Source organism: Pinus tabuliformis, chromosome 3_1 (assembly GCF_031772625.1).
Source record: "Pinus tabuliformis cultivar Carrire ecotype Pingquan chromosome 3_1, CPIR1, whole genome shotgun sequence".
In the NCBI taxonomy this organism is placed as follows: Eukaryota; Viridiplantae; Streptophyta; class Pinopsida; order Pinales; family Pinaceae; genus Pinus; species Pinus tabuliformis.
Genome location: NC_142301.1, coordinates 873,894,339 through 873,908,600, shown reverse-complemented (window position 1 = coordinate 873,908,600; position 14,262 = coordinate 873,894,339). Strand labels below are relative to the sequence as shown.

At 38.6% G+C, this 14,262-nt stretch overlaps 1 protein-coding gene across 2 annotated transcripts in view; it reads left to right on the top strand.

Moving 5' to 3' along the window:
* LOC149190362 (cytochrome b-c1 complex subunit 6-1, mitochondrial-like) overlaps positions 1-14,262 on the top strand; it is a 41,001-nt gene that overhangs the window by 3,732 nt on the left and 23,007 nt on the right. For both annotated transcript variants that reach the window (XM_089412128.1, XM_089412130.1), the window contains exon 3: positions 2,684-2,768. In XM_089412128.1, coding sequence (XP_089268254.1) covers positions 2,684-2,768 — 85 coding nt within the window. The remainder of the gene's footprint in view (positions 1-2,683; positions 2,769-14,262) is intronic.

Sequence of the window (14,262 nt, the reverse complement as noted above, 5' to 3'; positions counted from 1 at the left end):
CACGGTAGTGACGAGGCAGAAGTGAGCCCTTTTTGTGGCAGCCAGAGTATGCTGACAGCAAAACAACCCTCATCCAAGACAGGCGGAGGAGGTTCCCTGTAACAACGAGATTATTTGAGGGCTAATACCGTGGTCTGTGGCAGCGACCCTTTTGAAAGTGATTTCTCTGTGGCAAACGAAGTCATTCAAGGCAGCGAAGCTTCCTACCTGAGGCAGCGGGGGCCTTTGAGGCCGTTTCTCCGAGTTGTTCTAGCAGTGAAGGTTTATTCTGTGGTTGCGGGCCACGTCTAAGGGTTTTGTAGTGGCAGTGGCTCCTCACTGAAGCACACTTGAGGCAACGAAGTGAAGGCCTAGCTGGAAAAAGGGGATAGGGCAAGCAGCTTGCCATTTTGGGACAACAACAGGGTTCGTCACGGCTCTTTGATGATAACAGAGCAGCAGGGCAGCAGAGTTGTGAAGGCAAGCTGAGCAGTGACGGGAAGGGCTAGTAAGCTAGTTAGTTGTGTTGCTGCTAGGTTAATTTGTATTGTGATCCATGTAAAAAGAGTGCTATTGTTTCTTAATTGTTGAGTTCTGTACAGCACACTCTGCTAGTGTAACAGCCCTGGGAAGTGAATCTGTGGGAATTGTAATTTGACGTGTACTGTTGGTATTGTTGAAGATCATCTACTTGTTTACATTGTTGTGCTATCTCTGTTGAATTGAAAAGAAATGTGGTGATATGTACAATATTGTCTTATGCTCCAATAACCCTAAGGGCAAAATTTTCCATGGGGACAATACAATGGTATTAGAACTGTGCATTCTGCCAGCTTGTGAAGATATGAACCCTGGATGTTTCCGGAAGACAGGGAGAACGTTACACTGCGGAAGAAAAGGGGTGCCCACAGCTCAGTCATGGAAGACAAGGAAGAGCAAGAGAACCCTTTTGGCATCTTAAATGAGCTGTCAAGAGGGCAGCAGCAGCTAATCCGAAGGGCACCAACAAATCGCCCAACTGTTAGCACAAGGGCAGCAGGACGTAACCGAGAATAGGCTCAATTACCTCAGATAGAAACTGTTGAAATACTATGAACACCTGCATCTAAAAATATGCGATGAATGATCTTCATATAGCCTTCATGAACTTGCCCTCTTCCTAGAATAAGCGAAGTACTTGTAAATAGCATATTCCCACTCCAATAATAGCTCCATAAAAGCACTTCACAAGTGTTAAGTATGCGAGGGACTGAAGAAAAAAATTCAAAGGTTCAAGTAGGCTGCACTATTTGAGGTAATAATAGGTAGTGCATTTTAGGATTAAACGAGTTTTACATTTGGTATGCATGTGAGGCAGTAAATACTAAATAGCATTCCAAAGCTAAAATAGAATGGTGGACACGTCAAAAAGAGAATGGTGGGCTACCATCTAACAAAGCAATAACCATTCAAAGTAGGGTGCACCTCTCTAGGCCACAAGTAACAAGAATGAGGCCCACTTATTTGCTTAGGAAGGTTCCTTATGTGGTGTGCTCTGGTTCTAAGTATAGTATCTCCTCCAAAGACCAGATTTACCATAATTATTAGCCCACCATAAACTCAAGCCAAATGAAGTTAAAGGACTATAAAATTACAGGTAAAGGCTCGAGTGGAGGGGAGCTCATCAAGGCCAATAATATCAATCAGGAAATCCACAAAAAGTGTGAGGAAGCTTCCTCCACATGTGCACCCCAAGTTAAAGTCAGAAGGAAATCTAAAGGCTTATGTGTCTTAGGCTCTCCAAATATAGTAAGTGCATTTCATGTGGGACACGCCAAGAACCCTATAAGTGCATTTCACGTGGGACCCGCCAAGAACCCTATAAGTGCATTTCATGTGGGACCCGCCAAGAACCCTTTAGAAGCTGACAGTGGATTTGGACCCTGGAAAATCAAATTTTCAGAATGACTTGAAATTTGCCATTGATCATTGATGCTTTTTGCCATACTGGGTACTCAGAAACATGACCAACCTGCTGAAAATAAAGTGCTAAAAACAGACCAAAATTTCATGGTCTTGGAATCTAATAAATTTTGAACCATGAACAAATCTCCATAATGGGTCTCCAAAAATGTAATTCATTTCCGAAAAGGGCCAAGTTTCCGAATTTTTTCTTGAAAATATAAACGTTCTAAACGTTGGAACTTCTCTGGTTTGCCCCAGATTTGAACCCTATGCATATTTAAAAAAAAGGTCTCATCAAATATATTATCAGATCCAGAAAATGATGTCTGATTCATAATATGTTGTGATCTATCATCTGGTTCGTGTCTGATTCATAATATGTTGTGATCTATCATCTGGTTTGTGTCTGATTCATAATATGTTGTGATCTATCATCTGGTTCAAACATAGTATGTTGTATGCTGTAGATGCATATTTTGTTATTTCTATTCTTTTCTTTCATGGTAGGATTTTCTCTCCGTGAGTTACAGGCCCTTTTTACTCTTTCCATGTAAAGAGTCAAGAGTCAAGACAATACAAATTTGATGTATGAGTCTGAAACTTGGTCTACATCAACGGATGCTTGTCTTTTGATTATTAGTTTGAATGTCTTCAATCCATTGTTTATTTGCTGACAAAGTGAATTATATTTTCCTAAATGTTTTCTTGAAAGTGTGTTATGTTAATGATTTGGTACTGGGCTTGTGCAATTGGATTTCAGGTCAGACATAGAACCTGTTGATCCTAAAGCATGCATTGAGGAGTCCTGCAAGTCAAGTTGTGTGAAGCCACTTTTTCAATATCAGGTGATGCAATTTTATTCCTCAGATACAGATTCAGGGAATTTTACTCAAAATGGATACAAGTGTGACCATACAACATTATCTTTTTTCTTCCATCAAATTAATTAGACTCAAAATGCCATTAAGCAAGTATTACATTTTTCTGAAAACTAGATTGTTTGCTGGTGCACACAGCTGGATTCTTGTTGCTCTAAATTGTAGTTTTGGTCTATGTACTCTATAAATTCTCAAAACAGTTTCTGGGGCATTGCTTTATTGCTCTGGCACTGCACAAGGCGCTGCTCAAACTTCCCAGCTATTGCTAAGAAGACTGGAACTTGTTTTCGTGTTTTTTTTTTTTTTTTTTCCTTTGGCTCACATAATTGTGTATTTTTTTCTATCTTCTGAACATTTCAACGATTTTGACAATTACATGATTGTTGACACATAAGATGCATTCTATGTAGTAACGAATGCCAAAATGAAGGTTGTTCAAGTGGCTATTGTTATTTAATATTTAGAAAGGCATTCACATCCTCTGGGTTCCATTCTGAGATTGTTTCAATCACTGCAGTCTGGGAGTGTTTAAAACATCATCCTATTGTTTTGGCATGATTTCAGGAATAAATGGGTAAACCTGTGTTCCTTTGTATCTGAGGATTTTTACTTTTAAATAAACCATTTCATGCTATATTGCTGGCCTGTTACCAGCACCCCCATTATTCATTTAGGTGTCTGAGGGTGAGGTAATAATCTCACCTCACTCTCCCACACCTAAGTGAAGAATGGGGGTGCTGGTAACAGGCCAGCCCTCTTGGAGCTCTCCCATTCTTCCCCTGAATCTCTGGATGAAGACAGATCGACCGACAGCTGCATAGGTAGCTGGTAACCCCAAACAACATGAAGCAATTTGATCCTGGGACCTCTGTGGACATAACATGAGAGCAGCTAAGATTCGAGCTAACCCTTATGGCTTTTTCGTGCTAGATATGTTACCATAGATGGATGTAAGTTCATTTTGACTTTTATTCGAAATATAAATATTCCTTTCTTGTTATTGACAAGCTTAGGCCACGTGTGACAGCCTAAGTTGCACGAAACAGGGAAACGGGTACGAGTTTTTGAAACGGGCACGAGTACGAAATGTGACCCCCCCAAATTTTGGAAACGGGGAAGCACAATATATATATATATATATATATATATATATATATATATATTATAGGACATTTAAGAAATATGTGCAATCATAAAGCATATATGATACATTCTAACTTATAACATTATGATTAAATTGTCAATTGTCAATGCATAAACTATAAGTCTCTAAATTTACAGCACATTTGCTCATGAATGATCACATAATGAAAATAGCAATATCCAAAATCAGCCACGAGAAATTTCTAATTTCTTGTCTCGTGCTTGATTGGGAGTCTCCTCCTACATAGTCGAACGACTTTAGTGCTCTTGATTAAATACAAGTTCCATACCCTAGTACCCTACGTGCTTTTGATTATTGGGAGTCTCCCCTGCATAAAAGGCTTGGTTCTCTTGATTAAATACAAGTTCCATACCCTAGTACATGACAAAATCCAATGGAAACATTGCAATCCCCTCAATCTTGAAATCCTGAAAAACATATAAGTCTGATGGATTTTGAGTGAGATCTAAAATTTTGCTTTCTCCATATGAAATCCAATGAGGGCGAAACCACTCTCAAACATCTGGAGTCATTTCATGGTAATGTTAAAAATTTAAGTAAAAGGATGAAAATGAAAAATAAAGGAGAATGTCACTTCTACTCAAACATTACCATGAACTGCATATCAACACTAGGGCCATAGGCTTGAACATTAGGCTGCTCCACTAAAAAAAAGCCTCTTTCTTATAACTTGAGAGGCATCTAGAAGCATCTAGAAGATATTTTAGTCGCCCAATAAAAAATTAGAAGCGAAAAAATATAAAAAAAAATACAAGAAAAAGTCAAGTTAGAAGAGGATTTGACAACCTTGATTTACATTTGTATTGATTTATATTTTATAATGATATATGGTGTATTTTCAAGTAAAATAAATCCCAGGAAACATTTCCACAAGAAAACAATTAGCAAGGTTGTAGTCTCTAACAACTATTCTCGCTTAGTCTCGAGGGTTAAGCCCAATTGGTTGAGTTCCTGTTGCTAAAGCACCTTGTCAATGGGAGGTCACGGGGTCAATTCTCCTCGTTGCTCTTAGGGTTAGTTTTTGCTAATAAGCATGTAGGATGTGATCCCTTCAGGTTGATTTGCCTGGATATTTCTTCGATGATGAAAAAAATCTATGCTAACTGTACTTCATACTCTTTAACCCAGAATTTGCATAAATCTACACCTGAATTCTTATGATTCTGGGTTAAAATGCTATGATTGTCAATAGTTGATCCTCAATGTACTTGGGCTATTGGCCATTATAAGTTGGTTAGCCTACATTGTTTCTATGGTACTCTTTTTGGAGATATATTCTCAAATGCCTCTTGCATCTCAATGTTGCTTCTTTTGTATCTCTAAAGTGTTTTGGAATAAATTTAGTCTCTTCTAGGGAAAGCTATTTTGATTGGAGGTTTACCCTCTATTGAGTTTCTAGTGCAATCCAAACTAGTACAATTTTTCAATTTGATAACTACTTCTAATGATACAATTTGACTTCTTTATAGCATTCCAATCATCATGTAGTTATACATGAAAAATTTCAACCATAATACTAGAGCAGTAGTAAAGATCACAGTAAACAATAGGACAAGAGACCCCAAAAATTAGGCCAGCGGCCATGGCAAAACCCAACAAATCTTTCCTTATGAGAGAGAATTTCGTTCTTCAAAATGTACATCAGAATATTCAATCAAAACATCAATCTTTGACCTCAATGTTTTGCCAAGTCAAAACTAGACAAGGGGGAGAGAGATAGTCAATGTTAGTTTATAATCAAAGTTTGCAATAGAGGGGCCTAAGTGCCACAGTCCTTCACTTTCCCACAGAGATAATGAGTCAGAGAAACTCGCATACCATAGAGATAAGTGCCACAGTCCTTCACTTTCCCACAAAGACAATGAGTCAGAGAAACTCGCATACCATAGAGATAAGTGCCACATAGAAGCTCACATACCACTGAGATGAGTGGTGATGAGTGCCACATAGAAGCTCACATACCATAGAGATAAGTGCCACAGAGAAGCTCGCATGTCACAAAGATAAGTGCGACAGGGAAGCTCGCATACCACAGAGATAAGTATCTAGCAAAGTGAATGAAGATCTTTGAGCATAGCCTATAATTGAGCAAGCAAAAACAACCAATCTATATCCGTGTGAAGAGGAATATATTTGAAGAACGGTAGCAGCTCATTTGTGGAAGCCTGTACTACAGTCAAGAAAAACATCCAACATTTTGGAACAACTTGAAGTCCTCATCTAAATCAAGTAAGTATTGATATTACTCTTTGTGTTTTTAGTCATTTAATATATGTTTTTCAAGTTTGCAAGAAAAGGCATCAAGCTCAATAGAACTTCAAGGATGAAGGTATGTAATCTTAATGTATGAAATGTTTAGTTGCATATGTTGGAAAATACTCATTGTATTAAAAAGTTGTTAATATCTAGGATTGTAAAACATAGTATATATATGAAATCCTCATTCGTTTGTTTAAAAACTCTATTTCACATTTGTCTAAGGTTTATAGATAGTTCATGATCTATAACGATTCTTGGCAATAGTAAAGGTGTGAAGATTTTGTAACTCAAAACCTTAGAAACTCTCTTTAGATTCTAGATAATCATCGCACTATTGTACTTGCATGTTTTGGTCATACTTGATAAGAAATATTGCAGGGACATATCAAGAATGATGACTTGAAAGTACAATTTGACAAATGAAGATGCTATCATACTTAAGAGGGAGCCCTTTTTTGTTAAGGAAAACATACTAGGTTTGTATAAAGTGTAACTCAAGGTATGTATAAAGATTTATAATTCTTCTTCATATTACAAGTTGGGGTCAATGTCTAGGATTTTTGGATCATAATGATCCTTGATAGGGTGATTAATCATTAGATTGAATTTATCTTCATCATATTATCTTTTGCTATTTTGTTTATGAAACCCTAACCTTTAGGGTTCAATGTAAAACCCTAACCTAAGGGTATGTCGATGAAACCCTTATCTACTTAGGGTTTGCGCACTGAAATCCTTGCTTAAGATATGTTAACAATATTGTTGAAACCCTAGTCCTCTTAGGGTTGTTAGTAAAGAACCAATTCTTGTAATGTTTAGGGTTTGATATTGATATAACAAAGTCCTAGACTTTTAGGGTTTGTTGTTGTTGTCCTTATATCGAAACCTTAGATCATTAAGACTGTGATAAGTTAGGGTTTGCTGCTAATAAGTCAAAACCCTAGATTCTTAGGGTTTGGTGAATTAGGGTTTATAAGCAATACCCTTGGAATGAAACTCTAAATGTATTCTTCCGCTTAATCGAAACCCTAGCTTGATCAAGATTGTTGTGTGTCTATTGATGTCTGTTTCTAGGGTTTACCTAAGTATTGATATAAGTTTCAATGATGAAACCTTAGATATGCATATGCTAGTAAGATTTACTAACTTGATTATCAATGTATCTAGGGTTTATAACAAAAACCATAGCAAAATCTATCTTGAAAGTATATTGTAATTGAAGTCTAGGGCTTATGACCAAAACCCTAGCAAGAAGTTGAAGTCTAGAATGTAAAAAGATGAGTCTCCTGCTAACTATGAACCTAACTAGGTTTAGGTATCCAATGTCTTAAGTTTAATTGTTTTGATGCTTCCATTATATTGATATGATTTTGATATAGTTAACTTCATGCTCCCATATATATTTGTATTTTGGTTGTACTTGCTATTAAAGTTTTACAAGTACGTGATCTTCAAGATGTTGAGGATGAGCATGATGAAGGAAGCTATAAGAATGATGATGATCAAGATGACCTTGAGAAAGAAATGAAGCCTTGAAAGATTGTAAGTCTCTCCTATGTTATAAAGGAAGTAAGTTGTTGCATTGAGAGGGAGCTTGGATGAAGGAAAAGAAAAAGTGTATCTCCCCAGTTGAGAGGGAGGGCATAGCATGACAAGAATAAAAAGAATGAAGCTGAAGAATGAATGAAAGTACTATTGTTGGCTTTGAAAAAATAAAAAGACTTAAGTACTGAGGCTGTATTTGGTGCTCCTGAAAAAAAAAGAAGCTTCTGACAAGAGGTATTTCATAGCATGATGATACAAGCAATATCAAAATGATTGAAGACCCCGAAAGTTTGCGTTTACTTGTATGTATATTTGAAAGTTTATTACTAATTGGGGTTGTGTTTGTACAGGTAAATCTCTCCATAAGAAGTTTGAACACTTTGAAGCATGCTTGGACAAATGGATATATTTAGTTTAGGGAGAGATGAAGCATCTAATGGTGGATGCTTGGGAGGACATCTGGCCGACTTATGTTCATGATATCTAGATCCCGAAGAGTGAGGATGGCGTTGGTCATGGAGCTCCGACCTTGGATACACACTTAGATCCCTGGGTTGATGGTTAGCAAGTAAGATTGATGGTACCTAGACTGGCTGAAAGCTTGAGGTCCATCTTAGTCCCACCTGAATAGAATACCCTGGTCAGGTATCTAGTCCGCAACATTGAGTGTGTTAGAACTCTTCGTAGTCCATTTCATTTTGAGATCTTCCATAAACCTTCATATATATGTAATTATGAATACCTCCCTCGTTAAGAGGGAGTGTTGAAGAATGTAACTAGTATTGGTCTTCATAATTGTACGAGTCACGATTTAATATATTTGTCAAAAGAAATCTTATTACTATTATTATTAAATTGACTTATTAAAGCATGGGTTTCATGCTTGGGTCAATGGTCAATAGGTCAAAGCACTTATTATGTGCTCTGGGATTTTCTTGAGTCAAAATCAAATTTAACTAGGTAAACCCTACTTGGGATCATTGTATTAAAAAAAGAAAATTGTTTGAGGCATGTTATCTCCTCCATCATCAAAGTCGGCCTCAAGCAAATTTGCCTTCAATCTCAAGTCGACTTCTCCTACTAGACATGTCGGCTCAATGTACACACAAAAACCATTACATATACCCTAGTGAAGTCGACCCAAAGAGGTAGTAGTTAACAAGTTTGTATGGACTTGATTCGGATTTAAACAGGAACACAACAAATTACAGATATAACCATAAATACAGAGATGCAATAGAAATAACACTTCATTTCATTAATATCAACCACTGAAATATGCTTACAAACAGAATGGAAATAAGACTAGCTTGGGTGATGGTAGCTTATCTCTGAGAAGAGATGTGGCGACTACATGCCTCTGAACTGAGTTATAATGAGGCTCAAGGGCTTTTTTATTATTGAACAATAAGAGAAAACCCTAAACAACCAAAACCTTAACCCGAGGAGATGTAACACCAAGAGTTTATGGGCCCCGTTGGGGTTAGTTGGGCAACCAACTTCCTAGGGTTGTAACTTGGTCATATTATCTCTGTTTGACGCGTATGATACCTCGTTGGAAAGATCGCTCTGAGGACTATAGCGATCGACGCGATTTCCATAACAATTGCCTCAAAACGGCTCCGGAAGTTCAGGACCCAAAAAACTACCAAAAATAGTAAATTGTGCTACAATTAAGGAAACTGAAAAACTGAAAGAGATAGTGGTAGGGGTCCAAGTGGGATAGGCAGGTGGCCACCAACATCCACCTGGATTAGGACTAAAGTCAAGGAAGTTATAGTACATAAATTATAGTCAACGAAGTTGTAGAGCTATAAAAAGGGTCTCTTTCACCTCTAATTACCTCACATTAATATGTCAATCCGGGAGTGTTTGGTTATTTCAAAGAGTGACTCAATCTGAGGCTATTTGTCAGAGTAATGCTAGTAGTACAACGTTCTACAAAAATACAAGAGTAAACTGATGCTTGTCTATGACTAAGTTACTTCAAATGACTAAAGCACACACTCTTAAAGCTAGGCAACTTTATCAGTCAAGGGTTCGACAGCAATAGCCCATCCCTTTGGAAACTGATGGAAAGGAAATTAGAGCATGGACCACGGGTCTGGGAGCGAGGCAGTAAATGCCGAGGCTCACTACAGCCACAGATCGTCTCTCACACCAAATGCGAGTAAATGAAACAACAGATAAAAATGGAACGACAAATAGGAAATTGAACAACAAATCTAGAATGGAACAACAATGCTTAAAATGGAACAACAATTCTGAAATGGAACAACAATCGTATAACTAAACCTCGCGAGCAATAATCAAACTTTATCCTATCAACTCAAATGCACTCATTGTAATCAAAACTCCAATCTTTCATTCTCCAAGCAAATCACGCAACCAACTAATGGAACAACATTAATTACTAATTATGGAACAGCATGTGGAAATCATACACACACAACACTCTGGAAAAGTAATCTGATTTAACACCAATCATCAATAGGAATTACAACTGTGTTTCAAAATGGAACAGCATGAATCCTGAATCATAAAGAACACATCTTTCAGATAATTTCCTTAACACAAATACACAACATAAAAGCTCCGTAACAAAATGATAACAATGTTCAATTAAGTCTAATAATATTGAATCAACTCTGAAAGTATTGATGATCTAATGCAGAGTCAATGTAAAGAACCTTAATGAACGAATCTTAACAGAGCATATGATATAACTTATAAAGCATATCAGATTACCAACTAATGACGATAAGCAAACCACGCAGAAATCAAATCGTAGTGATATAGAAGCAAGTGTCCTCCGAGGCCGGGCCCTTAGCCTTAAGGGTACACCGCTTTAAGTTAATCCAGACGCAGAGATAAGATAATCACCAAGTGTATATTAATGCATGAAACAGAAAGTACAATGAGCCAAGTTCAACGAGACTCGATGATCAAAGTTCAATCTTTAACAAAAAGTTACATAAAAGCATCGTCCCCCAAAACTAACAGTGCCGTCCCTTTATATAAGGGTAACGGCGGAGATGTCTAAGCAGTAAGATAAATAAAGCAGCGATCCCTCAGGATCGAAGATTCTGAGGGATTCGCCAAACTGTTAATCCTTAATCACTTCTTATCTCCTCCGCCGAGCTGGTGCCTTCTCCTCCTTTTCCGGACCGGTTTGCTTCAACCTGCTTAGCCTCGTTTGCATTCGGTCCTTCGTCAAAGGGACAATAGTTACCCTGTTCTTGTCTTTTTCTTTGGAACAACAGCTCCTCGTTTTTACCCTTTTTTGCACAAGAGAATGACAACTATCAGCGGTTAAGTCTTGCATACTAATTCCACATATTTTATCATAATTCTCTATTGTTTTTCACATTCATGATGTAAAAGATTCACAAGTCCCACTGAAAAGCCATTGAAATGATCATTAAAACATACCTTTTTAGTACTCCACACACCCCCCTGCTTACCCTGTTTCATGCCCTCATGAAAACGTTGTAGTTGACATGCAAAGCAGTGAGAGAATAGGCTGGAGAAGGAATCTCATGCGGAGGCCTACAGCCATGGTGAGTGACTAGGTAGTTAAAGAACTGGCCTGTTTGACCCTCAGGCATCTCATATAGGGCTTGATATCCGGGTGCAGGGTGCCAGATAATTGGACTGCAGAATCTATATCCTAACCAGGATGGCCCTGCCCTCAAAATGCTTTCACCATAGAGGTTCAAACGGTTGGCAGCTAATTGAAAATTCTCATACTTAAATGGCTCCCTGAGCTGGATGTTTGGATTAGAGATTCGGTATCGGAATTTGGCTGCATCAATGGCGAGGTCTTTGATAGAAAGAAAATATTCTAAACTTTGTCGAATGAGTGCCTCGTGCATGGGTCCTAACGTTTCGATGACACCTGGAGTTCTCATAAGGTTTCTATGTGTTTTCCATAACCGTACTGGGTCCCTAGGCTCAACCCTTACCCACAAGTCTAGGCCATTTTCCTGCCTCTAGAAAGTGTTATAGGCTTTGAGCCATTTAATCTGATTAACCCCGAATGAGATGAATGCTTGCAATTGAATGTCCCCAACAAAAGGGCCAGGGTTCAACTCAGTCTCCTGATCTAGCACGAGGTTATGCAAATAAAATTCACATAGCAATCTCTGGACCTTCACCCCATAATGCTTACGCTTTGTTGATTCCTGGCGTGTTTCTGGTCGTTCGGATGTGCTCGCAACATGTTTTTGTTTTCTTAATTCTTTGTGTTTTTTCGGACGTTCTGGTGTGCTTGTAGTATGTTTACGTTTTGGGGAAGGTGCTGTCGCTCTCCCCTCAATTGTTGCAATTAATTCTTCCCAGCTGCTTTGCTGCTGGGTGAGGCTATGACTAACTATTAGTTGGATTAATCCATGGTGGCTAACAACTGACTCTACATGTGTGCCTTTTTCAGGCTTCGTGCGACGTCATGAAGTAAAGAATTCAAAAGTGCAGGAAGATTTACAGAGCATTTCTGCTTTAGAACAGCTAAAAGTTTAAGATGTCGTGGCCTTACCACGTCTTTTCTCCCCTCATAGGTGATGTAGCTTTGCACTGTTCTTGCTAATTTTGCCCAGGGTTCTCCTAGCGTTGCCGGCAGAACTCCCTTCCCTTTAATCGTTAAGCTCTGGCCTTCGTCCTAGAAAATTTCCATGATCTTCTGGAGTCTTTCCTTCTTTAATGTCCATACAGGTCCGGTGGCTGGTAGTCCCGAGACTTCTGCGATTATATCGTCGGTGACCACTATCCGCTTCCCCCTCATTGTGGAGTGATCCTCCTGCAGGTTCTGCAGAAATTCCGTTGCCACTGTTTCATTGGACTCCTGTAGGCGACTGAGATAAGTCAGCCATCCTGCTCTTTCCAGGATCTCCCGAGTAGCAGCGGAGACTGTCAACTCCTGTGGTTCGCTTCGAATTGCCCTGCCTCCCATGGTTTCACTGTGGATTCTCAATGGAACAGCAACTGCTTGTGCTGTTTGAAACACAGAGAGGGTAGTAATCGTCGGATTTAGAAAAAACACAGAGTATGCAACATAAATGACTTATGAACAACAACTTGTATAGAAAAAATAGAAATATCATGCCGTTAAACTGTGCCATTTCCTGGTACACTATCTTTCTCGAATAGTGAGCTGACACATAACCCGGGGAATAATGAGGTTAACCTCCCCCCCCACAATGCGATAGGCTGCCCCAGCCGTCAAAGAAAGGAGCGGCACCCGATCTGTAACCAAGTCATAAAGGAACAACGTATGAAAATATGCCATGTTTAGAAAAACAACGGATTGCTGAAATCGAGGCATAAAGTTGGATCGCATATTATGTAAGAGGCTGCTGTGATATGATGCGAGGCCGAGGGATAGGACGTCTGTCGTACTTGCCAAATCTCAAGTGGTCATTGTCACCTCCTTTGCCATGATTGGTGTAATAAATGTTCATGCGATATATAAGTCGGGAAATAATGTATGATTAGTGCCTAGGATATAAGAAACAAAAGAGTATTAGTATCCTACCTATTGGTGTAATTAATGTGACTTCGATACCATTAACAGTGCTCTGCTGTCGACAGGTGTCCATAACCTTGGCAGAGTTGTTTATTTCACCCCTGGAACCATGATCCTTTATGTGCATATTAAGGAATGTGATGTCAAAGTGTAGGCCATTATGCTGGCTTGGTAACCAGTTAGCCATAATGCCATTCACGAGGAGGGGGCGAAGAGTGGGCAGGCCGGCTCGTGATGAGACCTCCTGTTCCAAGGTTTGTTTATTTGATATACCTTTTGGACCATATCCCTAGTGTGGTGGCCATAGTGGGAATGCCACTTCACTTCCATCCTCATGATCATGGTAGGCTGGCTCTTGATGAGACTCCCTATCCTGCATTTGACAATTTATAATCATTTGCTTTTTTTTTTTCTTTCTTTTTTCATAAAACACTTTCCTTATATATCCACAAAGGGTGGTTCAACACTCCTTAAGAGTAGGAATGGTGGAAGAAGTCTTATCATCTCAATAGGAGGATATAAACCCTTTGCTCTTATTCCTAAACAAGAATCAAAGGGAATTAAAAAGAATGGCATGATAAAGATAACTAATAAGGGCAAAATTAGTAAGACAATGACAACAAAAGATAAGTATGTCCTTTCTTCTGTCCTCTTACCAATACATAGCCTTATAAAGATAGTGATTTATAATTTCCTGATTTCAGTGTGTTGTGATTTTGTATTCATTGCATAAGTGCATAGCTGTCTCTAAAAGACTTTGAAAGAACAGGGGCAAGAAGCATCCTCAAACTTGGACCAGCAAAAGGGATAAGCTGTTTCACAAAGAGAGAAAAAGTATGCTAGAACAATAAAGGAGCATAGGTCTCAAAAGTGCAAATGCCGTTCCTTTTGAAAAAGGAACAGCAGAACACAGCAAATGCCGTTCCTTTTGAAAAAGGAACAACAGAACACACCAATGCCGTTCCTTTTGA